The 22,051-nt window shown below is 40.7% G+C and overlaps 1 protein-coding gene across 1 annotated transcript in view; it reads left to right on the forward strand.

Annotated features, from left to right (window-relative positions):
* RYR1 (ryanodine receptor 1) overlaps nt 1-22,051 on the forward strand; it is a 127,521-nt gene that overhangs the window by 93,861 nt on the left and 11,609 nt on the right. Inside the window, 8 exon segments of the mRNA XM_044305921.1 lie at nt 5,566-5,646; nt 6,841-6,929; nt 7,051-7,179; nt 8,326-8,430; nt 15,613-15,694; nt 15,965-16,100; nt 16,419-17,133; nt 20,101-20,571. Coding sequence (XP_044161856.1) covers nt 5,566-5,646; nt 6,841-6,929; nt 7,051-7,179; nt 8,326-8,430; nt 15,613-15,694; nt 15,965-16,100; nt 16,419-17,133; nt 20,101-20,571 — 1,808 coding nt within the window.

Consider the following 22,051-nt stretch of genomic DNA (forward strand, 5'->3'; position numbering starts at 1 on the left):
CGGACTCAAGCGCGATCCTGTAATTCAGTTACAGCCTGGAGTGAGGGAAGGGCTACCCCCTTGACTTCTATCGTGACTTGTGGAGCTGGAGAAGATTACTTTATAAGGCGATTTTTTCATGCGTATACATGGCAGAAAAGCGGGACAAGACTGTATGATAACACAATGAGGATGATCTATAAGGTACTTTTGATAGTTTATTAAGTGAAATGCAGGTGAAAGGTTCGCTTTAAGTAGAAGATTGGGATGGGTTGAGTCAGCTTAGTAAATTCCATCTCCAGTAATTTCCCGAATTTCCCCTTATTTTCCCTACTAACCAGTTACTAACATCTCCAAGCCTCAGATGAGAGACTTGAACTTTTTCGAGATTAAGTTATACAAACCTTGAACATTACATATTGAAATGGATTGCCCACTTTTGACAATTCCTTGTTAGTTCCATCAACATTATCTTTAATAGATATCCTTAAAAACGACCCTAAGTGGTCAGATGTAACTAAACAATACACAAAAATACCCTTATTCAGATCAGTCAATGGCCCAGGAGTAGGTGTATGCAAGGAAACAACCATATGAGGACATTCCTTTTCCTATAATGATCCTGGTTTGTCCTCAGCCCGAAGGCATCACCTAAAAGTGGTGATCCTCCGTCCGTGTACCTGCCCTGGATTGCCCTAATACGCCCTAACAAACCACTAACTACCCTATCACCCCGATGCGTTTCCCCCAATCTTTGGGTTCATCAGGGGGTACACATAGAGGGTTCTTAACAGGGCTAATCACTAGCTACACTTCTCCCCCCTCCTTCCACCAACAGAAAAGGAGGAGAGGAAAAGTGAAGCCAAGAGGTGAGGCTGGTTGATACCGAAATACCTGAAGTGGTATATGATTCAGTGTCAAGATTACTGGGTTCATCAATTTAATGCGCATCAGGTCCTTTTCATCTTGGTACCTCTGGTGGGTCTGGATGCCTGCTGATGCGCATTAAATTGATGAACCCAGTCATCTTGACACTGAATCATATTCCATTTCCGGTATTTCGGTATCAACCAGCTTCACCTCTTGGCTTTACTTTTCCTCTCCTCCTTTTCTATTGGTGGAAGGGGGGGGGGGGGGAGAAGTGTAGCTAGTGATTAGCCCTGTTAAGAACCCTCTATGTGTACCCCCTGATGGGGGAAACGCGTTGGGGTTATAGGGTACTTAGTGGTTTGTTAGGGCGTATTAGGGCAATTCAGGGCAGGTACTCGGACGGAGGATCACCACCTTTAGGTGATGCCTTCGGGCTGAGGACCATCCAGGATCATTATAGTGAAAAGAATTTCCTCATATGGTTGTTTCTTGCATACACCTACTCCTGGGCCCTTGACTAATCTGAATAAGGGTATTTTTGTGTATTGATTAGTTACATCTGACCACTTAGGGTCGTTTCTAAGGATATCTATTAAAGCTTATGTTTTAGGGTTCCATTACTTTTTTTAAATTATTTTCTTTAATTTACTGGGAATCACTATAACCATTTGATTATCAGATAACTTTTTGTTTCCATCAACATTAAGTTTATTAAAGGTTGTCCCACTGATTGGACCTCCAGCAATTTGCGATTGCTGGTGGTCCTAGCAATTGAGGAACTTTGCAGCAAGTGCTCATTTTCCTTACAGTGCCTTCACTGGTAAATTGGAGCATTACACATTTATCAAAGAAATCAGTAGGCTGTCCATGCAATGTATGGATGTACCAGGTCCTACAGAGCGAGATAAGAATCATGTAGATGTTCTCTGCAGATAAGAGTCCTCTATTAATTCAGATTTCTCTATTGGGGCATTTGGAAATTGATTTCCGAAACCATGTAACCCCTTTAAGTAAAACTCTTGAGTTTTAAGACTTTGCCAAATGCTTTTCCCATATAGCCATTACTCTATATATCTAGAGATTCCAAATTCCATCATTTTATTTTTTCCTTGGGAAGATATTTAAGTTATCCAGCTGCATAGTGGCTGTTATGGTGTTCACCAAATTAAGGATCTAATCCATCTTTTTCATTAATATTGTGAACCCCCAAGCAGGCATCTATCTTCAGGCATAAAGTCTTAAGAAATGAGGAAGCCCAAACTATTTCATACTTCCCTTGTCTCTTCTGGGGAAAGAACTGGTGTAATGACCTCTTGTTCCTTAACACGGGGTTGACGGTTGTGTGGATCAGCAGCAGGACTGAGCCAGTTTTCATATTTTTTTTAAACATGGCCCTCTCCACTACGTAGCTTATTCGTAAAAATAAATAAATAAGTATAACGTATTTTGATATTCTGAGGACTTGTCACTGGATTTTAATTTCTAAAATCAATACCTTATACTGTAATTCACCTTGAGCAGATGCCATGGCACTATAAAAATAAAAAAAGGCCTTTCCGTTGCACCCTGATTCCCCCCGCTGTGTTCTCGCACCTACTAATTATTAGTATTGGTGCAGGGAGGAGGAGATCTCGGATCCATTTTCTGTAGACCAGTTCACAGCCAGGGAGAAGACGAGCTGTTCTCATGAGATTTGGTAAGTCTCATGAGTCTATGTAAGTGAGTATAGTACTTTTGCCGAATCTCATGAGAACAGTAGTGATTAGCGGGAGGTGCCATATTCGATTTCGCGATATTTCGTGAATATTCGTATTATATTCGTCGAAATCTAATATTCGTAATTATTTCATTTATTGCGAATAATATGCGATTATTATTTTTTTCCTGTATAAGGCAACGTTCCTATGACTATGGCTAGGCCTGTAATGGCTAACCTTGGCACTCCAGCTGTGGTAAAACTACAACTCCCTAGATGCCCCCTTGCTTGGCTGCTCTCAGAACTCTATAGAAATAAATGGAGCATGCTGGGAGTTGTAGTTTTACCACAGCTGGAGTGCCAAGGTTAGCCATCACTGGGCTAGGCTAATATGTGTATTTTACGAATATTGTTAATATTGCTCTAACTTCGTCTTTCAGAATATTCGTAATATTCTAAAAGACGAAGTTAGAGTAATATTAAGAATATTCGTAAAATACACATATAGATTGTAATTTAGCTAATACAGTGCTGTAATCTTTTTTTTTTTGTCTAATTTTTCTGAACTTCAGTTTTGAAAAATATATACACTATTAAAAAAAAATACTATATCACTATATTAGCTAAATTGCAGTCTATATGTTTATTTTACAAATTTTCGTAATATTGCTCTAACTTCGTCTTTTAGAATATTACGAATATTCTAAAAGACGAAGTTAGAGCAATATTACGAATATTCGTAAAATACACATATAGACTGTAATTTATGTGTACTGTTATTCCACTTTGGCATACTGCTCCCCGACAAGCGTCCCCGTAACCATGGGAATGCCTGTGCGTTAGAATATACCATCGGATCTGAGCTTTTACGATCTCAGGGAAAACTGAGATCCGATGGTATTTTCTAACCCACAAGCGTTCCCATGGTGATGAGGACGCTTGTCGGGGAGGAGTATGCGAACAATTGCACAGATAGGAAAAAAATAATGCCAAAATTCTAAATAACAAATATATTCACTATATTGCTATGTATTCGTTTTTTAGAATATTGGTCATTTTATTTTCCATATGAAAACATGATTCCCTCCTGCTTAAAGAGGACCTTTCACTCCTATACAAACTAAAAACTAACTCTATCTGTGGGCAGAGCGGCGCCCAGGGGTCCCCCTGCACTTACTAGTATGCCTGGGCGCCGCTCCGTTCGCCCGGTATATGCTCCGGTGTCTCAGCTCCGTCTGTTGTACTGGACTGATTTTTTTGTAGGAGGCGTGTCCCTTGCTGCAGTGCTGGCCAATCGCAGTGCACAGCTCATAGCCAGTCTATGAGCTGAGCGCTGCGATTGGCCAGTGCTGCAGCAAGGGACACGCCTCCTACAAAAAATCAGTCCAATACAACAGACGGAGCTGAGACACCGGAGCATATACCGGGCGAACGGAGCGGCGCCCAGGCATACTAGTAAGTGCAGGGGGACCCCTGGGCGCCGCTCTGCCCACAGGTATAGTTAGTTTTTAGTTTGTATAGGAGTGAAAGGTCCTCTTTAAGTTGCTTGTGGGTCAATGGCTTATTGACCCACAAGCAAGAAGCAGGGAGAAATGATATTTTCAGATGAAAAAAAAACCAAATATTTGATTTTGCGAATATATAGAACTATATTTGAAATATTCACGAAATCTCGAAGTTACGATATTCGAGAAAAAAATTCGCAATTCGAATATTCGCGCTCAACACTAGAGAACAGCTCATGTTCTCCCTGACAGTAAACAGATTTGCAGAGAATGAACAGCATCCCTGTACCAATATTAGCATATAAGGTGCGAGAACAGAGCGGGGACTTTTGCCCAAGGTGGACTAAACTACAAGGTAATGATTTTAGAAAAGATCCGCTTTTTAAATTGGAACTTTTTGAACTTTGTCAACATGAGGTAGATACAGCTGAACTGGACAGTTTTAACTAGGACAAGTTTGTCTGTGATGTCTTCTGTCTCTTGATACCTGGTAAACCTCTAGCTGCATGAGCTTTGGAATTGCTGATTTGTAGTGTATTGTGTTTGGGAAGAAACTAACTTTGACCCTGAGTGATTCTTAATCAGTCTATAACATACCTAACCTACCATTTTTCAGCATCCTTACATTGACCTGTCAATCTTTATCCTTTATCTTTATGCTCTACTGTCCACTACTTTTTCTATTTGACTTTCTACATTCCTTCCTTTTACCTTTATCTTTCCTTTTATATCTTGACTTATTCCCTTGTCTTTGTTTCTCTTCTGTCATTAAAGGGAGTCTGTCACCAGATTGTGACCTTATAGACCGCTTACATAGCGCTCTAGCACAGCAGTCTATGATTCTAATGGTACCTGGTTGATGTTTGCTTGTGAAGTTCCCCCAAGGCAAAAACTGACTTTTATTCAAGGGCTCGCAAGTGCCCAGGGAGGGGTTCACCTCGTTGGAGCCCAGGCTGTTCTGCCTCTTTTCGTCATATCCCCGCCCCAGCCTCTTCCTCTGCCCGCCCGCTCTTCCTTTTTTAGAGAGAGGCAAGGACAAATGATGCAAGAGAGAGAGACCATATATTAAAGGCAGTGCGCATGCCCCGGCCAAGCAATGGATAGCGCAGGCACGGGATCTCGCTGCAGAGAAGGAGGACGCAAAGGAAGAGCGGGGCGGGCAGAGGAAGAGGCTGGGGCGGGGATATGGCGAAAAGAGGCAGAACAGCCTGGGCTCCAACGAGGTGAAACCCTCCCTGGGCACCTGCAAGCCCTTGAATAAAAGTCAGTTTTTGCCTTGGGGGAACTTCACAAGCAAACATCAAAGGTACCATTAGAATCATAGACTGCTATGCTAGAGCGCTATGTAAGCGGTCTATAAGGTCACAATCTGGTGACAGACTCCCTTTAATATATGGTCTCTCTCTCTTGCATCATTTGTCCTTGCCTCTCTCTAAAAATTGTCATCATTGGAATCTTGTTGTGGCTTCAGATTTATGTGACTCTTTATGTTTTTCTCACCTTCATTGTCTTCAGGAGAAAAAGTAATGGCAGATGACCAGTTCACCCAGGACCTATTCCGCTTCCTCCAGTTGCTTTGTGAGGGACACAATAATGGTATGAAAATTTGAAACTATGGAATAAAATTTCTAAAGCACTGTACATCTCACATAGGTTTCAAAACACTTCATGCATGTCTTAGATGCTGCCAGTGTTGGTGTCACTAATCAACAATTACAATTACAAAAAACCCCACTAAAGATGATGAGAATAACACTGATTATGTTGTGACAATGACACTTGTCAAGGGATGGGATATATTAGGAAGCAAGTCAGTTCTTGAAGTTGATATGTAGGACAAATGGGAAAGCATAAGGATCTGAGCAACAAGGGCAAAATTGTGATGACCAAATTACTGGTTCAGAGAATCTCCAAAACAGAAAGTCTTGTATGGTGTCTCTGGTATGCAGTGATCAGTACTCATTAAAAGTGGTCCATGGAAGGACAACCAGTTAAGCTGCAACAGGGTCATGGGTGCCCAAGGCTCATTGATGTGCATGGGGACTATAGACTTCTGGTCTGATCCTGCAGAAGAGCTACTGTGGCATAAATTGCTAAAAAGGTTACTATGGGCTATGATAGAAAGGTGACAGTACATCACAGTTTACTGTATAATGGGACTGTGTAGCCATAGATCAGTCAGTGCCTATGCTGACCCCTGTCCACCACCAAAAGTTACTACTGTGGACATGTGAGGTCAGAACTGGATCATGGTGCAATGGAAGGAGGTGGCTTGGTCTAATGAATCAATTTTTTTGGGCCTTATGTGGATGGCCGGGTGTGAGTGTCTGTGTGTCACTTACCTGGAGAAATGATGGCACCAGGATGCCCTATGGGAAAAAGTCAAGCCAGTGGAGGCAGTGTGATGCTCTGGGCAATGTTCTGCTAGGTGACCTTGGGTCCTGTGACATGTGCCATCTACCTTAACATTGTACAGACCCCTTCATGGCAACAGTATTCCCTAATGGCAAATCCAATCCATAGAGGCTGCACCTCAATACTTACAGGAATTATATAATCTGCAGCTAATGTCTGGAGGCCAGATATCAGAGAACACCTTCAGAGGCCATGCAGCGTCTGCAGTTAAATGCATCAAAGCTGTTTTGGTGGCATGAGGGAGAGCTCCACAATATTAGGCAGAATTTTTTTTGTTTATGGCTGATTGGTGTACATTTTTACTCGGTTTTGAGTAAATCTCCATCCAGTATCAACTTTGAGCTATAGTTTTTATTTTAATATTTTATTTTGTAGACTTTCAGAACTACCTTCGTACTCAGACTGGCAACACCACCACCATCAACATTATCATCTGCACTGTGGATTATCTTCTGCGCCTACAGGTAAACTCAAAATGTGGGAACCACATCCCCATTAACCTCTGAAATGTCTATATTAATATAATCTGTTTGATAAACTGAGGTTTAAGCATCTTTAACCCTTTTTCTAAAATTCCCATCCCAGGAATCCATCAGTGACTTCTACTGGTATTATTCTGGGAAAGATATTATTGACGACCAAGGCAAGAGGAACTTTTCCAAAGCTATGTCTGTGGCAAAACAGGTGTTCAACAGCCTAACAGAGTATATCCAGGTAGGAGAGAGAGCAAGGGTTGTCTGCTTTGTCAGAAGGCTTCATTGAAGCTACTGAAAATAGGACAGGCCTTAATTTGGATGGGGCCTTGTGCAATACCACCATGAAACCCCACCCCTTATAGCTTACGTTATTGCCCAAGTAACATGATACATTTCCCAAATGATATTTCAGTAAGGTGCCGAAATAACACTGCCCAATCAATAAACTAGGGAATGTAGCTTCATCTTGTGCAGATGCTATTTTGTAGGTTGGGGATTCATGTTTGTGACCAGTGGTACAAGGGGCTAGTAGTGCCCCCTCAGGCCCACTGAGACCTGCCAGCCAGCATTTAGCTATACTCTCCATGAGAACCTGGCTGCAAGCTGTTTTGGTGGCATGAGGGAGAGCTCCACAATATTAGGCAGAACCTGGCTGCAAGTGTTTAATTCCCTTACAGTGCCACCAGAGGGAAATATTAAAAGTAATTTATTGAAAGTAGAGGGCTGTCTCTGGAATGCATCGACACTTTTGGAACTCCAGAGCACTAGTAACCCATAGTGGCATTGTGGCTTCACTCTGTCTAAAATGAAGATATCCTAAACTGTGGTTATCCTCTATTAACACAGAATTCCCTAATAATGTGTAAGAACATGGGTTTTCTAAACCAGACAACCCCTTTAAAGGTCAATAACTTTTCATTTGTAGAGTAACTCTTCTAATTAAAGGGTTTGGCCCATCTGGTACATTGGGTGCATATTGCTTGGATATGCCCCCAATGTCTGATGGGTGAAGAGTCCAACCTCTGCTACCTACACTTATCTTTAGAGCAGAGCCCGCAAAGTGAAGGTTGGCGCACCGTGCATCCGCAGCTGCCCTCCTTTTATTTCTATGGAAATGCCAAATGCTGGCTCGGCTATTTCCGTTAGCACCATAGAAGTGAATGGAGCAGTGGCCAAACTTGCACGATGCACTTCCCACACATTTTAATGGGACTTCCGAAAATAGCCCTCCTTGATTTTGCGGGCTCCGTTCTAAAGATAGATGTGGGTTCCAGAGGTTGGAACCGCACCTATTATACATCGGGGCTTATCCTAGTGATGTGCCAACCCCTTTAAGTATTGTTTCTTAGTAATAAGTTAAAATCTATGACTGGTTCTTCCTCAGGGTCCTTGTACTGGTAACCAGCAGAGCCTGGCACACAGCCGTCTCTGGGATGCAGTGGTTGGTTTCCTGCATGTCTTTGCTCACATGATGATGAAATTGGCCCAGGTAAGAATGTATAAATTTATATGCTCCTGCTGAGTTACTGGAGTCTCATTTCTCTTCTTATGTACACCTGTTTATTTATTCACAATCAAGATCAGTCACAACCACATACTTGGATTTGTTATCCAGAATCAATATCAGTTCTCTTTTAATATATCAATTTTTACATGACAATTTAAAAGTGATATGCACTTTTCCACCTATTTTTATTGCTCTAATATGTCTAAAGTAAAAAAAAAACTAAGCACATTTTAACGCGGGTTTGAATTTTAAAATATTCTGCTGTTTTGTATCTACAGTTGCTTTGCAGACCTTTGTGTCTCCATGGTTACAGACTACAAATAAAGCCTGTAGTCATGTGTAACTTTCTTCAATCTTCTACTGCCTGTAGGTTAAGTAATAAGTCAGATACTTTTCACCAAGAAAGTTTATAGGGGTGGAAGATAATTTTTATAGTGCATTTAAAGGGAAAACAATGAAAAAATAGTTGATTTTCCCTTAAACCTTTTTTTCTGGTTCCACCATGTAATGATCTGAAGAGTTATCCCTGCCTGTTTCCTCAATAGCATAAAAATGTTTTGTGTCTACAGTTCCTTTCCAGAGCTTTGTGTCTCCATGTTTACAGACTACAAATAAAGACTGTAGTCATTTGTAACTTTCTCGGATCTTTTACCTATTTCTACTCCCTGTGGGTTAAGTAATAATTTTGATACTTCTCACCAAATTAGTTTACAGGGATGGAAGATAATTGTTAAATTGCATTTCCAGGAAAATACAAAAAATGAAAAACTAGTTGACCTCCCCATAAATCTTTTCTGTGGTTCCACCACTTAATGATCTGAAGAGTTATTCCTGCCTGTATCCTCAATATAAGGTTCCTCTACTAGGTATTATCAAAGGTGAAAAGGAAGTATTATTTATACACAAAACCAAGCACTATTCCATGTAGGCACTTCATTTGTTATGCTATAGATCGAGCAGGCTAGGAGAACCCCTAAGGTTTTAACATCTTGGGACCCCAGTTGAGTCAGATTTTCAGTCTCAGGAGGACCATCACTAAACCAACCCAATTCTGGACCCTAATTTTAAAGGCGCCATAAAAATTTGATAAATATTGGCTAAACCAGAAAATTTTAGCTGGACTGGCCAACCATCTAATGTCTATCGGGGTGTTCCAACTCTCCACTGATGGCAGATAACGGGAAAAGAAAGATTGGCCATGTTGAATTTCTACATGCTGATCACAGAGGAAGCCAATAGCTACTTAAGGTGTAGGGTCACCCTTAGACCTGCATGAAGGTTTAAACTGTTTAAATGCAACTTATTAAGGAGACTCTGAGTCTAACCTTCACTAGGATGTCTAATAGGAAGTCCAGAACAATTTTGATCCAATAATCATTATTCAAATTTCCCCAGATTTGAGAACTACAAACACTTATTTCCTTTTGACACCTATGTGCCTTTTGATTTCTATTAAGTGTAACTGCTGTAAATGTGGGGAGAAATTTCTGCTTGTTCAGTCATTTTCGTTAAATGTTTTTGGAGTTTTTCTTTATTCTGTTTTTCAGTTTCTACTGCTATTGCCTTAAAGACTTATAATAAAATAGGTATTCCTCAGATTTGAATTATATATGAGGATTAGCCATGAGTGTAATGTTGGCCATAGACAATAGGTAATTGTCATCAGATAGACAACATTTTTGGTGCCACCAACAATCTATGAGCTCAGCCTAATGACAGGACTGAACTAATACAATCTTACATCTCCTCAAATATAAGCAGCACCATAAATATCTGGCAGCCACATGTTACTTGTCCCAGTTTGGAATAACATGCCCTGAAGGGTTATATTAATAGAGAATTGGGGAAGATAGCCATAGGCTGAACAGTCATTTGTCCAACAGCTATCTTATGTCCACGGCTAGCTCCCACTATTGCTATCTACTTCAAGTATAAGTTAATGATGTTTGACATGCAGTGATTCTGAATAATATTTTTATTCCAATATGTAACAGATGCCCCAAAACGGAGGACTACGAAATGGCGTAAGAATTTTTCTCTGTGGCACGGCTGCATTTCCTTAAATTGTCTCAGCTAGACGTGCACCCTAGCCCATTCCGTGTCTGTCAGCCATTGATACTCTTGTCTCTGTATGTTCTCATTGTCTTCAGCCACCCATCTTTGTTTATAATGTACGTTACTGTCAATCTTTTCGACTCTTCTCTAAGTTGTATCTTTGGCTTTGAGATCAATATGTTGGGTCCACTCCATAAGCTTTGAGCTTCTTGATTAATATTGGTTCTTGTGTAGTTTCAGGGAAGTATCCTCTGAGCCTGCCATTGTAACAGTAAAAAGCTTGAAGGGTAGGGGTTTTTTTTATGGTAAAGAACTGAGGTAACCATTTTGCTGAACATACTGTTTATAAATATAAATCAGAGGGTACATGTAAAAATAGAATTACACAGAACATAGTTACAAACTTGTCAACGATTCAAATGAGAAGTGAGGGCCCTGCTCACGAGAGCCTACAATCATTACGGAAATAGGGGTGGCACAAGAGGAAAAAAGTTCTTGTTTTGTATAATAGTTCAGCCATCTTAACTAAATAGGGGAGCAAATATAGAGCCAGCCACCAGTTAGTATCTATAGTGCTTTTGCGTGCATAGAGTGTGTTGGATGCTGTTGCGTGAAGAGGTCTGGTTCCGAGGAACAATGTTGAAGGTGGGGATGAATGGAGAACAGTTAATTGAGGCAATGTGATAGGTCACTCTAAAAAGATTTGTTGTTAAGGAGCAACTGAAACTTGAGTTGTTGGGATTGGGAATTAACCTGCTTGTCTGGGTTAGGAAATTCCAGAGAACTGGTGCAGCTCAAGAGAAGTCTTGGAGATGGGAGTAAGAGGTTCTGATTATGGTGCATATTGGTTGTACATCATTGGCAGAATGGAGAGCATGAATTGGGTGGTAAATAGAGATTAGAGAGGAGATGTAGAAGTTGTGTTACCGTGGACAACCTTGAGGATGACAGTGAGAAGTTAATTATAAGTTATATTCTCTAATGTATGGCCAAGCAATGCAATGACTGGAACAGGGCAGAGGCATAGGTTCTTTGACTGACACAGAGTGGAGGCATCAGCGTGGCAGTTGTACCAATAGATGAGCCTGGCTGATATGTTCAGGATAGACTGGAGAGTTTTTAGCAGGAGAAGACTGATTTGCAATTAGTAACAGTAATTGAGATGAAAATGGATCAGGGCAACAATCACAGTTGTCGAATCAGTCTGCAAAATAGTTTATCAGACTAGAACAGCATTCTATGTGACCTGAACCTAGGTTCTTTATACTGTATGTAAAATGGATTTTAACAAATAAATATTTTTTTAATTGAAAACTTTCTATAGACAAACTTGCTTACCTCACAAAACTGCCATCTCAAATGTGAGATTACATTGATGTTAGAGTACAGATATGTTTTTGGTCTTCTAAACTTGGCTACAGAATGTGAGTGTACAAAACAAATGTGCCATGTAAGGACCTGAGTGGTTGTTTGTGGGTTTATGAAATACTAGTAAGGTACATTGATGACGTTCTTTTCGATCTCTGGTTACTTTGTAGTTATTTTATTTTGTTAGTCCTCCTGTTTCTCACAGGCCTTTTCTCTCTCTCTCTCTCTCTCTCTCTCTCTCTCTGTCTTTCGCTCTTTAGTCTCTAATCATTTGTCTCTCCTTTTAGTCATCCCTATTGTGCTCATTTTCACCCCTTGTTTTGCCAGCAGCCGTGTTGACAGTTTAGAACTGTGTGGGCAAAGCCCGCTTTCTTTGGGGTGGTCTCATTGCTTTCCTTGTGATCTGCCGCCTCTTGACATTTTGTTGGTAGCAGGGGGGAAGAAGGAAGAGGAGAGAGTATCCAAGTAATGTCACTAGCTGTGATGTCCATGATTAGAACCATCGTCAGCACACCTGCCCTGGGCTTAGAACTGAAGATGTTCAATGTTTGGTGCTTCCACCCCAACCATTGTACCTGCCATTTACCCCTGTCCCATACCACCATTCATAATAGGTCACTATTTGATTCACATTTGCATAGGAGAGCATGTAGTCATACACCAAAACACATGTAAGTCACACACATATAAACATGCATACATTCATGCACCCTAAGCACACATGGCTGCCTTATCTACGTAGCCACTGGATACCACATCTCTCCCTCGTTTTCCTCCCCTCACCTGTCTGTCTCTTTCACGCAGCATTATTTTTTTTTACTGTAGCACAATGTCTGGGGTGGAGAGGGAGGGAAAGTTGGGACATGTTAAACTGCCTTTTCCACCCCTTTGTCCTTAACCTTTCCATTGCTGGTGTGAATTCCGTCTTATCCTCCTGCAGCTCATAGTTCCTAATGGTAGAGAAGTAAAAAAAATTAAATTAAACTTAGATTAAAAAATACATTTATTTAATGTTATGTATCCTTCAGAGACCAGGTATTGTATAAAGGCTCATTAGATAATGTTATTGGGGTGGAGATGCTAATCAGCTGACATGACATACCACATCTGTCGAAGTAAACATTGAGGTCTACAACTGTTCTGTGCCAATGTTTTTCTAAGCACTTACAGTCAGGTCCATAAATATTGGGACATCGACACAATTCTAACATTTTTGGCTCTATACACCACCACAATGGATTTGAAATGAAACTAACAAAATGTGCTTTAACTGCAGACTGTCAGCTTTAATTTGAGGGTATTTACATACAAATCAGGTGAACGGTGCAGGAATTACAACAGTTTGCATATGTGCCTCCCACTTGTTAAGGGACCAAAAGTAATGGGACAATTCGCTTCTCTGCTGTTCCTTGGCCAGGTGTGTGTTATTCCCTCATTATCCCAATTACAAGGAGCAGATAAAAGGTCCAGAGTTCATTTCCAGTCTGCTATTTGCATTTGGAATCTGTTGCTGTCAATTCTCAAGATGAGATCCAAAGAGCTGTCACTATCAGTGAAGCAAGCCATCATTAGGCTGAAAAAACAAAACAAACCCATCAGAGAGATAGCAAAAACATTAGGCGTGGCCAAAACAACTGTTTGGAACATTCTTAAAAAGAAGGAATGCACCGGTGAGCTCAGCAACACCAAAAGACCCGGAAAACAACTGTGGTGGATGACCGAAGAATTCTTTCCTTGGTGAACAAAACACCCTTCACAACAGTTGGCCAGATCAAGAACACGCTCCAGGAGGTAGGTGTATGTGTGTCAAAGTCAACAATCATCAAAAGAAGACTTCACCAGAGTGAATACAGAGGGTTCACCACAAGATGTAAACTATTGGTGAGCCTCAAAAACAGGAAGGCCAGATTAGAGTTTGCAAAACGACATCTAAAAAAGCCTTCACAGTTCTGGAACAACATCCTATGGACAGATGAGACCAAGATTCAACTTGTACCAGAGTGATGGGAAGAGAAGAGGATGGAGAAGGAAAGGAACTGCTCATGATCCTAAGCATACCACCTCATCAGTGAAGCATGGTGGTGGTAGTGTCATGGCGTGGGCAGTGTATGGCTGCCAATGGAACTGGTTCTCTTGTATTTATTGATGATGTGACTGCTGACAAAAGCAGCAGGATGAATTCTGAAACGTTTCGGGCAATATTATCTGCTCATATTCATCCAAATGCTTCAGAACTCACAGCGCTTCACAGTGCAGATGGACAATGACCCAAAGCATACTGCAAAAGCAACCAAAGAGTTTTTTAAGGGAAAGAAGTGGAATGTTATGCAATGGCCAAGTCAATCACCTGACCTGGATCCAGTTGAGCATGCATTTCACTTGCTGAAGACAACACTGAAGCGAAAATGCCCCAAGAACAAGCAGGAACTTAAGACAGTTGGAGTAGAGGCCTGTCAGAGCATCACCAGGGATGAAACACAGTGTCTGGTGATGTCTATGCTTTTCAGACTTCAGGCTGTAATTGACTGCAAAGGATTTGCAACCAAGTATTAAAAAGTGAAAAATTTATTTATGATTATAATTCTGTCGCATAATTTTGGTCTCTTAACAAGTGGGAGGCACATATGCAAACTGCTTGTAATTCCTACACCGTTCACCTGATTTGGATGCAAATACCCTCAAATTAAAGCTGACAGTCTGCAGTTAAAGCACATCTTGTTCGTTTCATTTCAAATCCATTGTGGTGGTGTATAGAGCCAAAAATGTTAGAATTGTGTCGATGTCCAAATATTTATGGACCTGACTGTAGGTCCCATACACATATCATTCTCTTTGTATTATCATTTTGCCATAAGTCCACGTTAGCATACAACCTATGGACAAGGGTGGGGCTGTTTCTGGGGAAAAAGCTGAACTTTTTGCGCAATAAATTAAGACTTTCCATCGAAGACAAAAACTAGGATGGTCTTCATCTTTATGCAAAATACTTATGAAATAAGTAACCAATTTATTCCAAATTACCACTGACTCTCTAGTGAATGCCCTCTAGTTACAATACACTGCCTCTATACAGGTCGTTTTTTGTGAGATGGTAGGTGCTCTTCTCATACATGAGGGTATGTTACGCTAGTTGTATTTAAACAGCCTGTTTTTATTGCATTGCATACAAGGATCATTTTTGGAGTCGCTCCTATCCAGAGGTAAGATGGAAAAAATTGCCCCTACATTGCTTGTAACTCGTGAACCGAGACCTCTAATACCTTAATCCATTGATCTTCACAGCTTTGCTTTGCAAATTGTTAGTGTGTTCAGTCTATTCATGTCCTGTAGACCTCCAATCTTACTTTAAGCCTCAACTGGGCTGATAAAATGGACCATGTGTAGACTAAATCAGCTCACTCATAATGAGTTGCTTTTCGAGACTGTTCCAGACCATTACCCTCAAACTGCGATGGAGACAACTGAGAAAACCTTGCTTGTATACCCTGGGAGAGAATCGCCAGTATTTCCAGTATTTCCTTTAGTAATCCCTCCCCCATGCTTTCCATTAGTGTTACAACTAACCTAAATCATGGTCAGTTTGGTCAAACACTGATTCAGATACCTCATTGACTTGGTTTCTGCTACAGTGTAGTACTGTATATCAGAACACAAATCAAGATACAAAAAAAGTTTGATTGCCTTGTGACACAAGTTGCGTGACTTGGAATGAACTGTAATGCTTTGTACTTTGTTTTCTAGGACTCCAGCCAGATTGGTCTTCTAAAGGAACTGCTTGACCTTCAAAAAGACATGGTTGTCATGCTGCTCTCTCTACTTGAAGGTAATGAATATAGGGCAAGCTCTCATACATGTCACCAAATATAAACTGAATGTTTCAAAGTAAACTAGAGTAATGTCCTTCAAATGAGTGATAATGGAAAATATCCAAAAGTTGGTTAAAATTTAATGTCAAAATCCCTTGAGGACCCCATACACATTAGATTATTGAACTTGTGGTGATAATTAGTGAACCTGTAGTTAGCATAACACCTTAAACGACATGTTGTGTGAAAGACAAAATAGTGGACCAACTCTATATTATCCCCTCCAGGTAATATCGTAAATGGGACAATTGCTCGTCAGATGGTAGACATGCTGGTAGAATCTTCTAGCAATGTGGAAATGATACTCAAATTCTTTGACATGTTCTTGAAGCTGAAGGATATTGTGGCTTCTGATGCTTTCAGGTAGAGTATTTGTTGTAAAAAATACAAAATTGGCAATTAAAGGGGGTACATTCAACCTATTGGAATATATAGTGATCATAAAGGGTGTTCCTGCTGGGAACAAGCCACTTTGAGCTATAAGTGAGCTATTGTATAAGTGAAGCTCCAGTTCTGACAGACTAAATCCATCCATTTATTACATGGGTGACCACTGATCTAAATGGCTACCAAGAAAAAATTTGGGCCAGAGGTGGGCTTCATTATGAAAAGGATGGTTTCTGATGAAACAACACCTTTAATTAGGCAATCGTAGAGAATTATGTTTATCTTGTATTGCAGAGATTATGTCACTGATCCTCGTGGTCTCATATCCAAAAAAGATTTCCAAAAGGCAATGGACAGCCAGAAACAATATACCACTTCTGAGATCCAGTTCCTTCTTTCATGCTCAGAAGCCGATGAAAATGAAATGATCAACTATGAAGAATTTGCCAACCGTTTCCAGGAACCGGCTAAGGATATTGGTTTTAATGTGGCAGTGTTACTAACCAATCTGTCAGAGCATGTCCCTCATGACGTAAGGTTGCATAACTTTTTGGAACTGGCCGATTGCATTATCAACTACTTCAAGCCATATCTTGGCAAGATTGAGATCATGGGAGCAGGCAAAAGGATTGAGCGTATCTACTTTGAGATTAGCGAGACCAATAAAGCCCAATGGGAAATGCCTCAGGTCAAGGAGTCCAAACGTCAATTTATATTTGATGTGGTCAATGAAGGGGGAGAGTCAGAGAAAATGGAGCTGTTTGTCAATTTCTGTGAAGACACAATTTTTGAGATGCAAATTGCTGCACAAATCTCAGAGCCGGAAGAAGAAAAAGCTGAAGATGACGATGAAGATTTTGGAGGAGCCGAAGGATCTGGTGAAGGCGATGAAGCAGAAAATGGGTCTGCTCCACCAGAAGCTACATCAGCTTTTGGAGAGTTTATGAACAATGTGATAAACTTCTTCAAAATGTTCACCTACAAGAATCTTAGAAGACAATATCGAAAGGTAAGTACTTTTGGCATAGAGTAAAAAAACTAAGCACAATTAAAGTAGTTTTGCTAGAAAAATACAAACCGGATTCCAAAAAAGTTGGGACACTAAACAAATTGTGAATAAAAACTGAATGCAATGATGTGGAGATGGAAAATGTCAATATTTTATTTGTAATAGAACGTAGATGACAGATCAAACGTTTAATCCGAGTAAATGTATCATTTTAAAGGAAAAATACGTTGATTCAAATTTTCACGGTGTCAACAAATCCCCAAAAAGTTGGGACAAGTAGCAATAAGAGGCTGGAAAAAGTAAATTTGAGCATAACGAAGAGCTGGAAGACCAATTAACACTAATTAGGTCAATTGGCAACATGATTGGGTATAAAAAGAGCTTCTCAGAGTGGCAGTGTCTCTCAGAAGCCAAGATGGGTAGAGGATCACCAATTCCCACAATGTTGCACAGAAAGATAGTGGAGCAATATCAGAAAGATGTTACCCAGCGAAAAATTGCAAAGACTTTGCATCTATCATCATCAACTGTGCATAGCATCATCCGAAGATTCAGAGAATCTGGAACAATCTCTGTGCGTAAGGGTCAAGGCCGTAAAACCATACTGGATGCCCGTAATCTCCGGGCCCTTAAACGACACTGCACCACAAACAGGAATGCTACTGTAAAGGAAATCACAGAATGGGCTCAGGAATACTTCCAGAAACCATTGTCAGTGAACACAATCCACCGTGCCATCCGCCGTTGCCAGCTGAAACTCTACAGTGCAAAGAAGAAGACATTTCTAAGCAAGATCCACAAGCTCAGGCGTTTTCACTGGGCCGGGGATCATTTAAAATGGAGAGTGGCAAAATGGAAGACTGTTCTGTAGCCAGACGAGTCACAATTCGAAGTTCTTTTTGGAAATCTGGGACGCCATGTCATCCGGACCAAAGAGGACAAGGACAACCCAAGTTGTTATCAATGCTCAGTTCAGAAGCCTGCATCTCTGATGGTATGGGGTTGCATGAGTGCGTGTGGCATGGGCAGCTTGCATGTCTGGAAAGGCACCATCAATGCAGAAAAATATATTCAGGTTCTAGAACAACATATGCTCCCATCCAGACGTCATCTCTTTCAGGGAAGACCCTGCATTTTTCAACAAGATAATGCCAGACCACATTCTGCATCAATCACAACATCATGGCTGCGTAGGAGAAGGATCCGGGTACTGAAATGGCCAGTCTGCAGTCCAGATCTTTCACCTATAGAGAACATTTGGCGCATCATAAAGAGGAAGGTGCAACAAAGAAGGCCCAAGACGATTGAACAGTTAGAGGCCTGTATTAGACAAGAATGGGAGAGCATTCCTATTTCTAAACTTGAGAAACTCAAGTCTCCTCGGTCCCCAGACGTCTGTTGAATGTTGTAAGAAGAAGGGGAGATGCCACACAGTGGTGAAAATGGCCTTGTTCCAACTTTTTGGGGATTTGTTGACACCATGAAATTCTGATTCAACATATTTTTCCCTTAAAATGGTACATTTTCTCAGTTTAAACTTTTGTTCCGTGATTTATGTTCTATTCTGAATAAAATATTAGAAGTTCGCACCTCCACATCATTGCATTCAGTTTTTATTCACGATTTGTATAGTGTCCCAACTTTTTTGGAATCCGGTTTGTATTTAACATTTTTAAAACCAGCACCTTGATCTGAATACTTTTGCAATACATTTAATCAAAAATGTTGTATAGCCACTAAGTTAGGGTACTTTCACACTAGTGGCAGGACGGATCCGACAGGATATTCACCCTGTCGGATCCGTCCTGCCGCTATTTCGCCGTGCCCCCGGACTGCCACTCCGTCCCCATTGACTATAAGTGCACGGCGAGAGGCCGCCGGACTAAAAGTACTGCATGTCCGACTTTTTAGTCCCGTGGCGGTAGACAGGCTAGGGCTACTTATTTAATTATATAAATTGTCACGCGACACATAACTCATTGACACATGTTGCAGTGTAGTTGTGCCCTATGTGTCGCGCGAATTAAGCTACTTTCACATTAACTTTTTTGCGGATCCGTCATGGATCTGCAAAAATGCTTCCGTTACAATGATACAACCATATGGATCCGTCATGAACGGATCCGGTTGTATTAGGTCTTCTATAGCCATGACGGATCCGTCATGAACATCAGTGAAAGTCAACGGGGGACGGATTTGTTTTCTATTGTGTCAGAGGAAACGGATCCGTCCTCATTGACTTACATTGTGTGTCAGGACGGATCCATTTGCTCCGCACCACATCGCGGACAGAAAAAGCGTTTTTCTATCCACGATGGGGACGCAACCAATCGGAACGGAATGCGTTTTGGAGCATTTTCGTTTCGTTCAGTTCAGTTTTGTCCCTATTGACAAGCGTTTTCTTCAGCTATTGAGATCCTATGACGGATCTCAATAGCGGAATTGAAAACGCAGATGTGAAAGTAGCCTTATTGACGCACAACTCATATTGTCGTGTAGCCCTAGCCTTACAGGGAGAGAGCTACAGTAGAAAGGACATGCTCCCTATGCAGCCAGACTGAAATAAATCTAGTAGGGCAATTGGAGCAATGAATAGAGAAATCTCTTGATCCATGCGTGCACCCGATTTCCAGGCCATACTCTATGTAGAAATTGTGCAAATGTGACCACCACTGTTGGATCACAGCACTGGCCATACACCAATAGAGATAGACTGTAAGCAAACATGCGGCATTAGGTGGTGCGGATGGAAGATCTTTACAATGGCACAGTTTGAAAAAATGTATGGAGTTACAAAAGTCATTATACTTACATTCCCTAACAGGATTCCTAAAATTGAATACCCGTTTAAGGCCTCCAACTGTGCAATATAAGCTGAAAAGTTAGCTTAGGAAAAGGATATGTTAGACTATATCATGGAAATGAAAAATTTATTGATGGGATGTTTCTCACTTTCTTTCCTACAAGATCAAGAAGATGACAATGAAGGAAATAGTGATGGCCATTGCCTCATTTTTGTGGACCATATTCCTTGGAACTCTTCACTTTATTTACAGTGTCTGCAAGGGCATATTCTTTCTCATCTGGCACACATTGTTTGGAGGTAGTCTTGTAGAGGGTGCCCAGAAATTAACTGTAACTGAAATCTTGGCCAGTATGCCAGATCCCACACAGGATGAGGTTCACGGAGATGGACTTCCTACAGCCATTAGCGATGAGTTACCTGAGTCTGGGGATGCTATGGACTTTGTGGATGTAGGCAAAGAAGAAGTACAAGAGGAAGGTGCAGAAATGTTTGGGCTTGACATGAAGAAGGATAGTGGACATTACAGACTCAGTGCTCCAGATGCTCATGGTGGCTTAGGCGATATGGGAGATACCACACCAGTCGAACCACCAACACCAGAGGGATCTCCCATATTGAAGAGAAGGTTTCTGGTAGGTTATTTTACTCTAGCAATTACAGTTTTGCTTGAAAGTTTGCTGAACCGTTCATGAATTTTCTATATTTCTGCATAAAATTAACCTAAAACTACATCAGATTTTCATAGTCCTAAAAGTAGATAAAGATAACTAAACCAAACAAATGAGTCAAAAATATTAGAACTGGTTATTTAGAACTGGAAATTAGAAAATTATCTAAAATCATGTCTGTTAGTGGCAAATCTATGTGTCCCTTTGCTTTCAGTATGTGGTGTAACCCACTTGTGCAGCAATAACTGCAACTAAACGTTTCTGGTAATTGTTGATAAGTCCTGCACATCGGCTTGGAGGAACATTTGTCTGTACAAAACAGCTTTAGCTCTGTTATGTTGGTGGTTTCCTTCCATGAACTGCTTGCTTCAGGTCTTTCCACAACATTTCTACTGGATTAAGGTCAGGAGTCGGCCATTTAAAAACTTTAACTTTATTCTTCTTTAACCATTCTTTAGTAGAATGACTTGTGCTCTTAGGGTGGTTGTCTTGTTGCATGACCCATGTTTTCTTGAGATTCAGCTAACGGACAGATGTCCCGACATTTGTCTTAGCTGGTATAATTCAGAATTCATTGTTCCATCAATGATGGCAAGCTGTCTTGGCCTAGATGCAGCAAAACAGGCCCAAATTATGATACTGCCACCACTGTGCTTCACAGATGGGATGAGGCTTTTATGCTGGAAAACAGTGTTTTACTTTCTGGAAAACAAAACACCTCTCGGTTAAACCAAAAAGCTCAATTTTGGTTTTATCTGTCCACAAAACATTGTTCCAATAGCTTTCTGGTTTGTCCAGGTAATCTTTAGAAAACTGCAGTCATGTTCTTTTTGGACAGAAGTGGCTTTTTCCTTGCAATCCTGCCATGAACACCATTGGTGTTCAGTGCCCTCCTGATGGTGGACTCATGGACATTAACATTACCTAATGTGAGAAAGGTTCGAAGTTACCTTTGTGACCTCATGGACTACTACACACCTTTCTCTTAGTGCGATCACTCGACCACTCCTGGGGAGAGTAATATTGGTCCTAAAATTTCCTCCAATTGGAAACAGTCTTTCTGACTGGATTAGTTGTATCTAAACTCTTTAGAGATTGTTTTGTAACCCTATCCTGCCAACGAACATCAACAACTCTACTTCTGAGGTCCTCAGAAATCTCCTTTGATCTTGCCATGATACACATCCACAAATATGTTGTGAAGATCAGACTCTTATAGATCCCTATTCTTTAAATAAAACAGGTCATCCACTCACTCACACTTGATTATCACCCCATTGATTTAAAACACCCAATTCTAATTTCATCATCAAATAATCTGCCAATCCTAAAGGGTCACATATTTTTACTACTCAAGGATGTGATATTGTATCATTTTCCTCAATAAATAAATGTCCAAGTCTAATATTTTTGACTCATTAGTTTGATGTGGTTATCTTTATCT

This window comes from Bufo gargarizans, chromosome 9 (genome assembly GCF_014858855.1).
Source record: "Bufo gargarizans isolate SCDJY-AF-19 chromosome 9, ASM1485885v1, whole genome shotgun sequence".
NCBI lineage: Eukaryota > Metazoa > Chordata > Amphibia > Anura > Bufonidae > Bufo > Bufo gargarizans.